Source organism: Trachymyrmex septentrionalis, unplaced genomic scaffold (assembly GCF_001594115.1).
Source record: "Trachymyrmex septentrionalis isolate Tsep2-gDNA-1 unplaced genomic scaffold, Tsep1.0 scaffold6, whole genome shotgun sequence".
Lineage (NCBI taxonomy): Eukaryota > Metazoa > Arthropoda > Insecta > Hymenoptera > Formicidae > Trachymyrmex > Trachymyrmex septentrionalis.
The window spans coordinates 127493-143617 of NW_017305778.1; the positions used below are offsets into that span (position 1 = coordinate 127493).

At 27.7% G+C, this 16125-nt stretch overlaps 1 protein-coding gene across 2 annotated transcripts; it reads left to right on the forward strand.

Moving 5' to 3' along the window:
• Positions 1-1890: 1890 nt before the first annotated feature.
• On the forward strand, positions 1891-13532 carry LOC108752231. 2 transcript variants are annotated; one of them, XM_018492917.1, is made up of 11 exons: positions 1891-2180; positions 2583-2727; positions 6421-6543; positions 6712-6911; positions 7167-7376; positions 11059-11230; positions 11303-11369; positions 11450-11609; positions 11690-11827; positions 13120-13233; positions 13310-13532. In XM_018492917.1, exons 1-11 carry the CDS (start codon positions 2107-2109, stop codon positions 13530-13532), a joined length of 1626 nt encoding a protein of 541 aa, XP_018348419.1. In that variant the 5' UTR covers positions 1891-2106. The 2 variants fall into 2 exon arrangements, with proteins under 2 accessions (XP_018348419.1, XP_018348420.1); XM_018492918.1 differs by lacking the exon at positions 7167-7376.
• Positions 13533-16125: the final 2593 nt, after the last annotated feature.

Below are 16125 nucleotides of genomic sequence, written 5' to 3' on the forward strand. Positions count from 1 at the left end.
ATAATATGTACAAGTTAATAAGATATATAAAAAGTTGTTATATTTTCTGTTTATATTTTTTTAAAAGATAGAATCTTTTTGAATGAAAGGGGATTATGTAATTTTCTCTATTTATACATTAAAGATTAATAAATAATTATAAATTTTAATCAATTATAATAGTTGTTTAATTTATATTAAAAATATGTACATAATTAAAATAAATACTTGTATACATATACACTACCGTTCAATTTCAAAATTCCCCAGATTTGTCGATTTCTTTGTAGGAGATAAATATGATATATGTTTTTTCCATAGAAATGAGTTTATCTGTTGTTATAAACACCTACTATTTTAATCCATCAGGGGGTTTATTGCGTTTCTTTAGACAAAGTGAAAATTATAATAATGGGCAAACTCGTTAGATGTTAACTAATGAAGTTATAAGTATTCTATAGTAAATTCGATCACTTTCATAATTTTCACCTCGTTTCAAGAACTGTAATAAGTCTTCAGAAATCAGAACACACGGTTTCTGATAGGTTGAAATCATTATTCCTGCCACCATATTGGCTGTGATGCTGATATTGATAGCACCGCGATTAAGATGATGGTAAAATTCTAATCCAGCAGGAAAACAAGCATCATGTGCCGCTGGCTTTACTGATTACTGATTGGTTATGCGATTATGCGGTTACGCGATTATGCGGCAAATACGCCTCATGGGGCTCCAGCATTAAGGTATATCCACACAAACTTGCATAGTTGCATAAACAACGAAATTATTCAATCACATTTTACGTCTTTATAAGAAAAATGCGATTGGATAATTTTCTTTCTGCATATGTTTATGCGGCTATGCAAGTTGTGTGGATATAGTCTTACGGCTTGTTCTTAATAATTTTTCATTGCTTTATCTGAGATTATATTATTTTAAATTAAACAATTATGATGTGAGCAATTATATACATCCTCATACAGGCTGCAGTCAATTCGGATGCTTAAACGCTTTAAATGCTTGTAATCATCATTCTGTCTTTATTGTTCATTAGATGTAAAATAAGAATAGAACTACTTAAAAGTGCTAAAAGCATCCAAATCGACCGCAGCCACAGAGAGGCTGCAGGTCTATTTTGTAACTCTAAACGCAAATTTCATTATCATTTAGTGCTTTCCAGCAACACAGTGGCTTAGTTTTTACCGAGGGTTTAATCCAGAATGTAAGAACCAATCAACTACAGTCGAATATTCTCCTGTTACAGTCGAATGACAAGGGAATGCTTGACTGTAGTTGGGTCTTACATTCTGATCTGAATTAAATCTTCGGTGGAAACTAGGCTACTGTTAGTGTTTTCGACCCGAACGAATTTGCTCCCATTTGGATTGGACAATGTTCTACTATTGGCTCACGTTACACATTTCATCAATAGAAGAGCATACAACGTCATTAATCCAACCTTGGTTGGTACAAATTCGCTCGGGTCGAATATGCTATGTGTTACACTGTGTCATCTGTGTATCTTGCTGGAAAGTATTCATTATAACGCCATTGCACAGCTCTTTTACGGGTATATATTAATTGCTCACATTACTAATTAGCTAATTTAAAATAATATAATCTCATTGGTGAAGCAATGGAAAATTACTAGGAACAGAGTGATGTGAGTGGTGTGTGCAATTAAACTATGTGTAATTAAACTATGTGCAAGTGTGCCGGTGCAAGTTAAGCCGGTTCAACATTAATTGCAAGCCGATCGCAAATTTATTGCGACAGCCAATATGAAGCATTGATTTTAAAATGCAAGTTTCAGATTGGCTGTCGCAACAAACTTGCGATTGGCTTGCAACTAATGTGGGACCGGCTTTATGCAAGAGTTACTCTGTGCTCCTCGCTTTATTCTACGCATCTAATTTGCGCAGGTAGAATTTTACGTATGGAAATTTAGGGAGTTAGCAATCTAGTGTAATATTTAGATAGAAGCCTGTGGTATTTATATAGATGTTTGTGAACTGTGGTTTCGACAGTAGTTAGTATTAGTATCAAACTAGTAGCCGACTCGAGAAAGGATAATCTACATAATAATTTGTTGCAATTGAAAGAACACGACAACACGACGCAGAAAAATGGCGGAACAGAGTGATAGGAGTCAATTACCTCCGGGCTGGGAATGCAGATACGACATTCGCAGCGGTCGCCCGTACGTAAAGTACACTTTAAAAATTATCTTTTCATTCTTTTCATTAAAGATAAACAGCTTACTAATAGAGTTCCAAAAATCGAAATCTTTCTATATACCAATAAATTTATATTATAAACGAAAGCGAAACAGTTCTAAGTACGTACTTGGTTTTCGATAATTCTTTACGATTCTTGAAATAAATATACAATCAAATTGTTAAAAAAAGTAATGAAAAAGATAGCGTAACGATAGATAATATTCTACATGCATTAATCGAGATGCTTTGTGCTTAATAAAATTTTAATTAGACATTTATGATTAACGTAGAGTTCTATAAAAATATTTATAGAAAATTGATGTACGTAATATTTTTTTGAAACAATGAATTAGATACTTATAACTGTTAATGGTGATCTTCAGATATTTCATAAATCATTTCAATCGAACTACAACATGGGAAGATCCAAGAGTGAGATATTGGCAGTATTCTCAGTATATACAGTCTCAGAATTCAGTGGCACTGAGTTCGGCTACTACTACCACTTCTCAGGACATTCCTATGCAGGTCAGTTGTAATAGTTGAATTTATATATGCATATGCAACTATAAGTTGCAACTATAAGTCGTAAAAGTTTACATTCTGAATCAAATGTTAAATGCTTAAAAAGTGATACGTTATATTTTAAGTTACATAGTTTTTCAAGCTAAAAGATTTTATAATGATTTTTAAAATATTTTTTTCATCATTTATTGAATAATAAATTTATTTTAATTAAATATAGAAGTGAAAGAATTGGCTCTGAGAATCAATCTAATGAAAGAATTAAAATGCCATGAAAGATCCTACTATTCTATTTCAATTAAATATCTAGGAGTCTCAAATTTCTCCTCCATGTTTTCAATTTACATTGTCAATGTATTGGATATTTAATGGTCATTCTGTCAAATGACCACTATTTATAACCATTCTTTCAAATTCATATTCATATTTGTACTGTTTTGATGATATAAAGAATTATTAGATAGACTTTAATAAGTTCTTGTAATGATTGTTATATTTTTTTATTTTTGTGCTTACAATTAAATATTTATATATTGTCAGATTTTTTTTCAAAGAACATCCAATACAAACCAAGATATAAACTATATATTTATGAAGTGTTTTGTCCTTGGAATTAATTATAATACATTTATTTAATTTTCTGCTCCTATTTAATATCTAATCATAAATGTGTGATTTGTTTGAAATTTGAAATTAATGTCATTTCTGGAAGTAAAGTATATTGTATAAGTATACTTATACAAAAAAGTATACTTATCTTTGTTAGAAACAAAATTTAACAAGTCTAAACTTCTTAAATTATTTCAAAAAAATTTTTCTTCAAAATATCTAAATATATATTTATATTTATATATTTAAAGTGATCATATAAGATTTCCAATCATCTATTTCATATGTTTTTATTATTATTAAATCACTTTTGTACTTCTTAAGAAAAAATTTACAGAACCTATTTTATATTTAATTTCTTCTAATTTTCTATTAAGGTAGGATAGGACTATATCATCAATTTCAATTTTAAAATGATATAAAAATTGCAGAAAAATTTCTCATAATATGTCCAATACTGTTTCAAACATAACTGACTTATTACTGAATAACATAATGTAGCTTTTTATATATATTTAAAAATAACACAACAAAGGAAAACGTAAATATCTAACAATAATAAACGATTGATTAAGACCGTATATGTGAATACACAAGACTAAGAATTTGAAGCCTATAATGGTCGAAGTTAGATCTTAGACGCTTAAATAATTTCCATGTGAATTTATATATCACATATGTAGTCATTTGCACTGTGCGCCGAATTGATTTTTCGGACTGATAAACACAACTAAACTACTGTAATAATATGATAAATTAAATTGATGAGAGAGCAATTTAATAATTTGATGCTCAATCAGGCATCCTATTAGACAGATGTTAATGTGCTGAAAATCTATAAATAAATTTATTGCGATAAATATTTCGATAATTACTTCGGCCGGAAGTCGAACTCGGATCTCTAGCATTTCGTGCGAGATGATATGTCGAAGATTTTTATTTAACATTTTGAAAAATTTATTTTTAAAAATGTACTTAAAATTGCATCATAGAAAAAATAATAGTAAGGCACACTAATTAAGGAACCGATTATAAAAAATTTGTGCGGCAGTTAAAATAATAATGATGGGTTTGCTTTTTTCGATCATACAATTTCAATGATTTCCCTTTATTTACTGTACCTTATAATTTGTAATTTTATTTTATTTGAACTCGCTTCTATTTTCTTTGGATACATTATTGATAAAAATTGCGCCGTCTTGATTATTAATAAAGAAAAAAAGTATAATATTAAAGGTTAAGGTTCATGTCAAGATTTATATTTAACCGTACTAAAAGAATGTCAAGGTTAATACCTTATTATAAAAGAATATTTATGTTGATAATTAATCATTTAACATCATTTGAATATTTATACATATCATTATATCATTGAATGTTTTCATGGTATTTATGTATGATGTTTGATTGTTTGAATATTGTATACATTGTCAGATTTCTTTTAATTTTCTTCTAATATATGTATATGCAACTCTGACACTTATATATTATGACACATGGTATATTTATATAAATTACAATGTGAACATTTTTTTAAGCATTAAATATTTTCTTTAAAATTGTTTGAGTGTTTCCTAGCACATTGTGGCCAAGTTCGTCTTGCTCGCTTTTACACTAAAAACGCAAATGTTTATATCATTGCTTAATTCAGTAAATTTTGAAGCACTTCCGTAAATCAATGACATCATAATTTTCTACTAAATACATAATTATTTTTTGTTTATATTCACTTTCTCAAGAAATTAGACCACTTTGATAATCTAAAAATTAAGTAACTTTAGAATCAGTCAGCAAAAGGTTCCATTTTGTCAAAGAAAAAATTAATACGATTTTATTTTGAAAGAATTGTATTATAAGAACCTTAAAATAAACTTTTTATTTTATCGCTTTATAAAAAAAAATTCACAAAGTTATTTATGATTTTTAGGGTGATATGATGTAATCATATTAAGGTAATTTAATTCCTTAAAAGAATAATATAACAGAAATGTGGTGTGTACTTTGAACTAAGGGAAATACAATATTACTAATTCAGATACTAATGAATGGAAGACAAAAAAAAAGATATAATAAAGAACACAATTAGAGGACTGAGAGCACATCGCAGTTGACATTAGCGTATCCAAATTTTATGTATGTGAATAACAATAATTGATGACAGCATGATGTTTATGAGTGTTAATATTGACAGCAAATAAGACGAACTTAGTCTATACGTGACAATGTTTTGTAATTAGTATATTTATTAAAGATATATTCTACTTATATAAAAGAACAGCTCATATGTAAATAATTATGTAAATAATTTTTCTGAAAGAACAGATTGAATGTAAATACAGACGGAATGTATATATTTTTTATATTGAGATAACATTTAATTTTTAATAATTACTTCATTAAAGATAATTAAATATCACATATATGAATCACATGTAATATTACATATTAATTAGATGTTTAATTTAACCCTTTTACAATTTAATTTTGATGATATTTTATATAAAATGAAATACTGTTTGTAAGCGTTAAATGAAATAACATTTTTACTCTTTTGCATTATATTCGACATCAAAAAACTCTCTTTTGACTTTATAAAAATAAATTATTTACAAAATATGTACATCTATCATGATTATATATAACATACTTATTTTTCATGTAATCATGAAACATAAATTATGTTAGAAAGAAATATTTTTATTTATTAAAATAAATGTTCTTCCATTATATCGCTCGAATAATGAAGATAATTTTATGATAAAATAAGAAAATTTCTAAATATTTTTTCTTATTTTATCAAATTGGAATGAATTAAACATATCGGTATTAACAATCTAAAAATATAACATTATTTAAAAACTAAAATATTTTATCCAAAACGTCATCGTACTTGAGATTATATTCATGTGTTTGTTATTTATGTATACAAGAAGAGATATTCTAATTTCCATTTGAAACATATCATATGCTGCGTGTGCGCGTTCGCATGCGTGTGCGTGTATGTGTATGATAAACTGTATATGTATATATTCTTGTGATATGCACACGCTGCATTTGGATAACGCACACGATACTACAAATAAATAGACTGGAGGAAGCGGAAGTGGTGGGCACTTAAATTATACAGGTGCTCACAGAGTTCCACAAATTTATCCAACACCGTCCCCTTATCATAATCCACAACTAGCATTCTTACCTCCCAGTGCACAGGTAAGTAAACATTTATATTGAAAGTCATCCTCATGAATCATGCCTGCTTTTCATCAAGTTAGTTACTACAATATGCCAGTATACGTACACATATATACATACATACATATACACTTGCATACACAAAAGTTTTGTAATTGTTATATAGATAGACGCGTGTATGTGCAGGAGCTGAAAACGCCAATGTCGTTGAAATCTACCAGTATGATGACAACTCGATTAGGTGACTTGACTATAGGATCTCCGACTCCAGTGAGAAATACCGAGACAAGTTTTACTCAAAATTCCGACTCTGAGTCACAAGTGGCGAAGATCAACGCTGTATTTCCGACAGTTTCGGATACACATATTCGTCTTTTATTAAAGAAGTAAGTTTTTTAGCAAGCAAATCATCTATTACCAAAATTTTTCATCTGAAGTTTAGTACTTACACTTTTTAACATTTTTATACAAACATTAATATTAATATTAAATATTAACATGGACAATGCGACTATCACGCGTACAAAAAAAAGTTAATTTTTTAAGTTTCTTTGATTAAAATTATCTGAGCTCCCCTGTTTATTTTCATAAATTAGCACTGTATCAGGTCTGGTGCTAAGTCGACAGCCAATATCTTTCAGATACCATAACAGGGCAGCTTTGGTCATGAGCGCTCTCCAAGTGGAAAAGAATCCTCTTTGTGCCCCAGGACCCTGTACACCTGTGGGAGTACATTCAAATTATGCAATTCCAAGATGGCGTCTACCGGCTCATTCTATACATGCAGCATTAACATTGAGTCCGCCTCGCGGAGTTCGACCAGCCCCTAACTCCCCAAAAATGAAACTTAGGTTTAACCCAAATATTCATAGTTTCAGTCTTTTTCACCCAGTCTGGATGCTAGATGTTGATATCGTATCTTGTGATAATTCCATGGAAGTATACCAGTCAAAGAGCACTGCCTTTTCTTTTGCATTGTTATAATTGTCTGGTATATTTCACGCATATACACGATATTATGTAACGGTAGCATGTATGGAGTCATAGGATTCCTTCAACTGTATTTAGATATTAAGTACTAGAGATGTGCAATAATTTACATATTGATTCGCCGATTCTTCAAAATAATTTATCGTGCACGGTAGCAAATATATAATGTAGTTTAATAGATTTTTATTATTAATCTTGTTTATTTTATTATATTTTTATTGCTTTTAAGAAATTAAAAAATATTCTGTCATTGATCAGTAATATCTAATTTTATACATCTGTTATTTTCTTTTATCTTTCAGTTTCTTCCTGGTTTGTAATAACATAAATGTTGGATAATATAAAATTTACGCTATCTAGAATAGGTTAGTTTTTGTTCCATATTGTTCATGTTTTATTTTTGTCATTTAGTAGCACAAATTAAAGCTTTGTATTGTTAATTAGATGTCATTGTTATGTTATTTGTATCATTAAAAGGGAATAAAAGAGTTTTTACATTTTTGTATGAAATATATATGTCACAGTCAAAGTATTAACTTTAATAAATGTATACATACATTTATTTAGTTACACTTTGATTGTGTGACATATATATATATATATATATATATATATATATACATACATACATACATACAACATTCTTATGTGTATATTGTTGTAGATAAATATATTATCAGTTACCAATATTTTCCTTAAATACGACATGTAGACACTGATTCACAGATATATATATACATATATGCATATATGATGGCGTGCATGCTTGTGTGTACATATGTATTGTACACAGGGTATCCCATTCAAAGCTTCGCAATGTTCTCTCAAACTCGTTCGTTATTCCAGAAAACGTTTCAAATGAAACAAGTTACTTTATTTTGAAGGGACATATCTCTTGAGGATTACAGGTTCTCTTTAGGTGGACGTGCTTGCAAAATTTCAAAATAATCTTTATTTTTTTAAATGGAATTATATGATTTTTTTTATATAATATGATTTCTCTAATTATTCTGAATATAAAAATATTAAGATAGAGATATTAAAAAGTCAATAGTTTACGAAATATTTTATTTTTTCTGGCACATATTGACATGAAATATTAAATATTTCGTGTACAATTTTTTTGCTAATCATACCTTACTATAAAGAACAGAATAACGAGATGAATCAATCGGTATAAAGAAAATATATAGTTGCTTTAAAAAAATATGTTAGAATAAATAATTTTTTAAATAAGCAACTATTTATTTTCGAGATCTTTTCAAAACGCTATAATAATGTTATTTTTATTAAGTATTTTTCAAGTTATGAAACTTTAAAGTTACAGTACGTCGGCATTTGCGTTATCAAAGGTGTTTAAATGATGGTTAAAACCTTTTGAATATTATTCAGAATCATTATCTACAACATCATATGTCAAGGTCAAGGCCATTGAAGATTGTTCCTATTATTTTTGTTTGCACTAAAAATCCCTTTTTACATTAAAAATAAAAATAAGACAAACAACTTTCAATAGTCTTGAATAATGCAAATGCTGGCAATACTGTAATTTAGAAGTCTCATAACTTGGAAAATACTTAATAAAAAATAATATTATAATGTTTTGAAAAGGTCTTAAAGTTACCTGCAAGCATAAAAAATGGGACATTTCATTAAAAAAATTTTAGATAAAATGATCTGACCTTAAGGATATATATATATCTTCTTAAGATTAACCAAAATCACTATCTTCTTTTTCTCTTAGGCCTGATTTCACATTTCAATATATGATTACCTAAAGATTAAAGGTAATCGAAAAATTCATGAATGAATTTCATTGATGAATCTGTTGGTAACCATATATTGTGAAAATGGGCCTTAAAATTATAAAGCTTTTATCTGATTTTTAAACATAGATTTTGAGAAAATCGACTAGATAAATTAAAATGATCCACCCTGTGTATAAATTCACACACACGCATATATATATATATATATATATACACACACACACACACACACACACACACACACACACACACACACACACACACATATGTGTATATATAATGAGAAAAAAACTCGTTTATCCCAAAACGAGATAAAATTTAAGCATGATAGTATGTGCATGTGCATTCTATTCTAAAAATATTTAGATAAATATAATATAGGTATGTAGAGTAGTTTATATTATTTGTTATAAAAAGCAAAAAGAATTTTATGAATATTTTTAGATCAATCACATGTGCATATTCTAAATAATGTTAATTATTAATTTTTTTACATATTAATTTACTAAGTTATAATGTACAGTTGACAGCATTAATGTCGTCCGATTCACAAAAGGACATTTAAATGCGATTTATTTATAGTTCTCTTAGACCCGGTTGTACCAATGTTACTTTGACTTTAAGAAAGACTCTCTGTCTCGTTTTAAAGCGAAAGAGAGACAGAGATGGAGAGAGTCTTAAGCTTTGCTTAAAGTCAAAGTAACATTGGTGCAACCGGGCCTTAAATAATTAAAGATACTTCTTTTTATTTTAGAAACTAAAATAATTAATATAAATCAGGGATTACTAAAGATCGCGAGTCAATTTTTGACATGTTATGAAAAATGGTAGAATGTTAAATTAACTTTATTTCGCATAAATTGACGCTTGGGCGCGTGTATATTTTTTATGACTTCGTATATATAAAATAAAATAAAAATTATAAAATAAAAAATGTAAAATTGGTTTTTTAACGATAATAGAAACTGAAATCAAATTTCCAAATATACTACAATTATCAAACCTTTTACATCTAAAAATAATTCATATCGATGTTGACATCAAACATATCATCGATAAAAACGAAAATGAAAGTAACTAGTTATTTTTAAAAAATAACTTTCATTCCCCTTGAGATATTCTGATTCTCATCTGGGTGCTCCTCGGTTGTCATATCACTCTTGTTTACATTCGATAAAAAACATGAATAATATGACGTAACAGGGGAGCATTCAGGTGGGAATCCGAACATGTTCCTGGACAGAAATAGAAAACGTGGCATATATTTTATTATATATCTGAAATAGATTTATAAAATTGTACAATAATTTTTAAATATTTAATAAAAAATTAAAAAATGAGAGAAACATAGGTATAAATAAAAAATGATATAAATAATTAATTTATTAATTCTCTGCTTTTTCATACTGATTGAAACGAGATATTATTTGCTGTTTTAAAAAGTGAATCGTGATACAAATTTGGGAAGCCCTGATCAATTACTAATAATATAAGCAACTAGATACATTTCTTAAATATTGTAGAGAAATTTGTTCATTGAATGTACGCACGTCGAACGGCATACATTAATGCTACGTACATGAGTTAAAAGTAAGATTACATTAGATTATTGTTGTTTTAGTAATGAGTTATAATTTATATATTATTATAATCATATAATGTTAAAATGTATACTAAATCCATATGATAGTAATGCATTATGTTTGTATGTTGTGCACGTAGCAATAATATAGCAGTCATATTAAAGATTTATATGTTTGGAATGTATGTACAGGTACCTGAAAAATGTATTTCCAAAAGTGGACGAAACAATATTATTGGATGTACTGGAACAGAGCGATAATAATGTACAGAAAGCATCTGAAAAATTAATTGAATTAGGATATGAAAAACGGAATCCTACCCTTCCTGCCAAAGCTTTAACAAAAAAGAGAGAAGAGGAAGAGGTAATGGAATTTTTTTTATTGTACACCATATAATGCGTATATTGTTACATATAAAAACAATTGTCTTTATAGGTGCATGACGAGCAAACTGCACCTACTCCTCCTCCACGCATAAAAAGTTTGGAAGAAAAGAATAAGTGTATGTAAAAATTTTTGTTAAAATTTTGATTTTATTTTTATATCTAATTATAAGTCTACTATAGAAAGAAAATATTACAGTGAAAACACGTTTAATGCAAAAATATAAGAATTTACCAGACCGAATTGTGATGCTTGCTATGGATAGTGTAGATTATGACGAAGAAAGAGCAATACATATATTAGATATAGTAATGGCAGAAGAAGCTACTCGACCATTATGTACTTCCAGCAGCCAAAGGTAACGTTTCATTTTTCAGCAATACATAAAAAATCGTGAATATATTAATGTCCTTTTATGAGTTATGTTACATATTGTAGTAGTAGAAGTGACGAACGGAAAGATAGTCCACCAGTGACAGAAGCTATAAAATTAACTGCTTCTCCGATTAAAAAGATGAGTACAGATGTGGAAACTGAGAAATTGAAACGATCCAAAAATAAGACTGAAATACCAAAGTAAGATATTTATTTAAGGTCATATCTTTTAAGATATGTACGATATCAGGGTTATACAAGTTATTTGAAAAAGTAATGAAACTTCTTTCTTTAGTACGAATAAATAACGTAATTACTTTTCCGAGTGAGTAACAGTAATAGTAACTAACTTCAGCGCCATGATTGGACAATTTGATTGTGTTAGTGAATACGTGAATTGGAGTGAACTTACTCTTGTTAGCGATGTCGGTGTGAGTAGTGAAAATACATCAAAGAGCTTTAGCTTAAATGGTCATAAGTCGTGAAACGTGAGTCATAGTCGTTAATCATAAGTCAATATACAAGTTTTGATCAACCCACAACTACGACTTACGTTCTATGACTCAGTCATCTTTGTGCTTAAACCCGAAAAATTGCCGATAGGATTGCATGAGACTTTATCGATATTTTTCAGTCCGGTATCCAATATTTTGTATTGATACTTTCGTCTTGATCATATCGACATATTGATACTTTTGGAAAAATTAAAATTTTTGTGAAATATATATGTAACGAGATATAAATGGAATTTTTTAAACCGATATTTGAATGTGACTTATATTCCATAAATATTTCGGGATATTTCGTAATATCCTTAGAATATTTTTGGGGGGTTTTAGGAACTTTTTATGAATATTTCAGGAATATTTAGCATTAGCTGGATAACGAATTATTATTTTTTAGTAATAGTAAAGCACAATAATATTACAAAAATTTTTTTAGTAATGGTAAGTACAATAATATTACTTCTTCAAAAAAATAATCGTAACATCGTTACTTTTGAAAGGAAATAACGATAATGCCTTACATTTAAAGAGTAACTCGTATAATCCTGTAAGATGTTTAGTAATGCATATCTACTGTGAACTTGTTTATGTTCCTAGATATTAAAATAATATTTTATTAACACTTTGACTACTGGTCATCTAATTTGTTTGTCCTCCAGCGACATTAAAATGAAATTTTTATTATTAGATTCATACATCGATATGATATTATATAATGGTGTTATGCAAAATTTTCATGTACATAGTACATTTACTATTTTAGACTATTACTTCAATATTATTTATATTTATAAAACAAATGGTATTTTTTACGAGTTTGATGTATTTGAGTTTAGCAGCTACGGCTTTGGTTAGTGTCAGTCACCGAGACGCAACGCGACACTGTTGAAAGTTTAAATGCTTGTCATTGGTGGCCGACACAACAGTCAACGTGTTAATAATATTTCATTGATAACATTCTCTATATGATAAAATATGTTGTATTAGAGTTTCACGTGGAACCAGTACTACAGAAGATAAAGAATATAAATCCCCATATTTAACAAAACCAGTAGGATCAAACTCGGATTTAGCAAAAGGAGCGAATAACGATCTGCTGTTGTACGTTAAAAAAATATAATTATTTGATTACTTTTTTGCTGTAATATTTTTATAAACATTAAGTAAACAATTATAGGCCGGATTATGCGCCGTGGTCAGGACCGGATCCAAATTTGCTGACTAAGCAATCATTTTCAAGATCACTCGCAATAGGCCATGATGCAAGTTTGGTCTCTACTAATCATTGTCTTGCTAAAGGTTCTCAATCCGAATTACGAAAAGGGCCGTTAAGGGGATTGGCCCAAGGCTCCATTTATTCGCAAAGAAATGTAGCCAATATAGAGAGTCGTGGTAAATGAAATATGTGCAATTGTTTTTTTCTTGATATTTTTGCATTTATTAAATAATTAGATATTAAATTCTAATTTTTAGACAATTATTTAGCTATCCACCTTTGGGATGCTATAATTTAATTTTTAATATTATTTATTGATTCATATACATTATCAAAATAATGTATAATTTAATAAAGATTTATGTTTTGTTATTTATATATGTGCATTGTTTAGTAAGACTAAATGACAAATACATTGTTTATTATTTTAGATTATGTTATTTAGTGTTAAGCTCTAATAAATGAGTTTATTTCTCTGGGAACTTAATTTATGTTTATCGCATGCCGTTCATATATAGAAAGTGATGTAGGCAGAAAGCTTTATCAATCATAATCTATTTTGATAAGATGTAAACACGTGAAGTGCAATGCATTTTAATTTTGCTAAAAATTTTGAAACTTAGCTTGTTTCATCATTAAAATACACAATTTATATATATAAATGCAATTGGTCCGTGCGATAGATTTATGTCAGATGAAAGTAAATAAGACTCATGAATTTAAAAAAAAATGAGACAGTTTATACAAATAAATGCAAATATATAGTAAATATAAGTAAAACTAGGATATATTTTAATCATATGTCATAAATTGGTGATGACAATGAATTAGCGAAATGATGCGTCGAGTCACTTCTGCCAATTTTTGTTCACTATATTAAGATATGGAATTGTTTGATGTTTTTCGCATTTTAAACAATAATTAATTACATATTTATACTAATTTTCTGATTATATTATCGAAATTCTTTAATACACAGAATACATTTCTATATTCAAAAAATCATGTACAATATTATACGAAATAAGTGGTATATATTTATTATAATAATTAATTTGTGACATTACGCGAACAAAAAGCAAATCATCGAAAAAAAAAAAGAAAAAGGTAGCTAAAGTAGAGAAAGAAAATAAAGATTGTTCGCATAGTTATTTAAAAAATAACCCAGTCCTGAGGTATAATCTACTTGGTTATCTTTTTGTAAAAGTTTATTTTTTACGCTTTTATAGCAGAATTGATGAGCATTAATTTTCTATCCGATTTTTATTTTAATATTGTTAACATATTGCGGATCTCTTTATAAAGTGTTCTATTTTTCAAGTGTTACCATTTTTGAATAATCGATTTTTATTTAGATTAATTTTTTTTATACAAAAATGTTGAGGCATTCATATATTTTCCGGATAATAGATGGTTAAGCGTGAAGAGCTTTCCAATATCTAGCCTAGATAACAGAAAATGTCTAAAATCCGATCATAAGACGTTTTTTGTGTTTAAAAGACGACTTAAAGACATCTTACGTCACAATTTTAGACTTTGTGTTATTTGAGAAGTGAGGCAGATATATTTTAAGTAAACCTTTCATAATATATTGATATGTATTACAATATATAAGACTTGTATGATAAGCTTGAAGTTACTGAGAAAAGCCCTTGTGAAGCATTTTTACCATTTGTATCTCATGCCTAAGCACGCGAAATATATCATGTGATTAGTGAACTTTAATTGCTATTAATTTAAAAATTTTTTATTATAGCCTCGATATTTCCGTATTAATTAGAATTTTTGTTAAAATATTTCAAAGAATCCGCTCTTAAAGGGAAATCCAGTAGTTTTAAAATATCTATATAGCATATAAAAAGATGTTAAATTTTTTGAAAATAAGGATGATTGACAATGTGGTATTTAATATTTTTTAGTGACAAATACATTATATTAGATTTTTCCAAAATTACTTGGTGTATATCTCAGAATTCTATTGATACATAATGTAAAATATTAGATAAAAATATATATTTTTATCTTTGATATCTTATTGAATTTAATATTATATACATAAAATATGTTAAAAGTCATTCAGAATATCATCTAAATACGAGAAACGCCATTTAACGATTAAAGTTAGATATTGAACTAATGCATGTACGTATTTTTTTCAAATGAATTTATCTCAGAAAAAGTTCTTTACAGATTTTTATGATTAAATTTGGAGAAGATTATTAATATTTCAGTTGCGTTGAAAGTTCGATAGTAACAGCAGCGCACAGTGATTCCTGAGATAAATTCATTTAAAAAGAATATGTATATTAGTTCAATATCTAATTCTGACCGTCAATGATGCTTCTCGTATTTAGATGATGTACTCACATAAAAAACGGTCTTATTTCCAATCTTATTATTGTCACTCAGAATATTTAAGTATTGTCAATATAAAATTTTAATGACTTGGTTTTGCATACATTTTTACAAACAAAATTATATAATATACTTAATAGCGAATATTTTAAATTAATATATTTACATACATTCGTATATTCTTAAATAAATAGTACATAATCAAATCTCTCAAACTTTTATTTCACATATATGAGTTTATTGAGGATTTTTTCAATTTTATTCATTATGTGTGTGGTAATTAATAGCGTTCACAATTTTGAGATTTTTAATATTTCGAATTATTATTATGCACAATTAATTTTGTCATTTTTTGTTAGAAACAAAAATAATAAAATTATATATTGCGCTTATTTACTATTATATATATATATATATATATA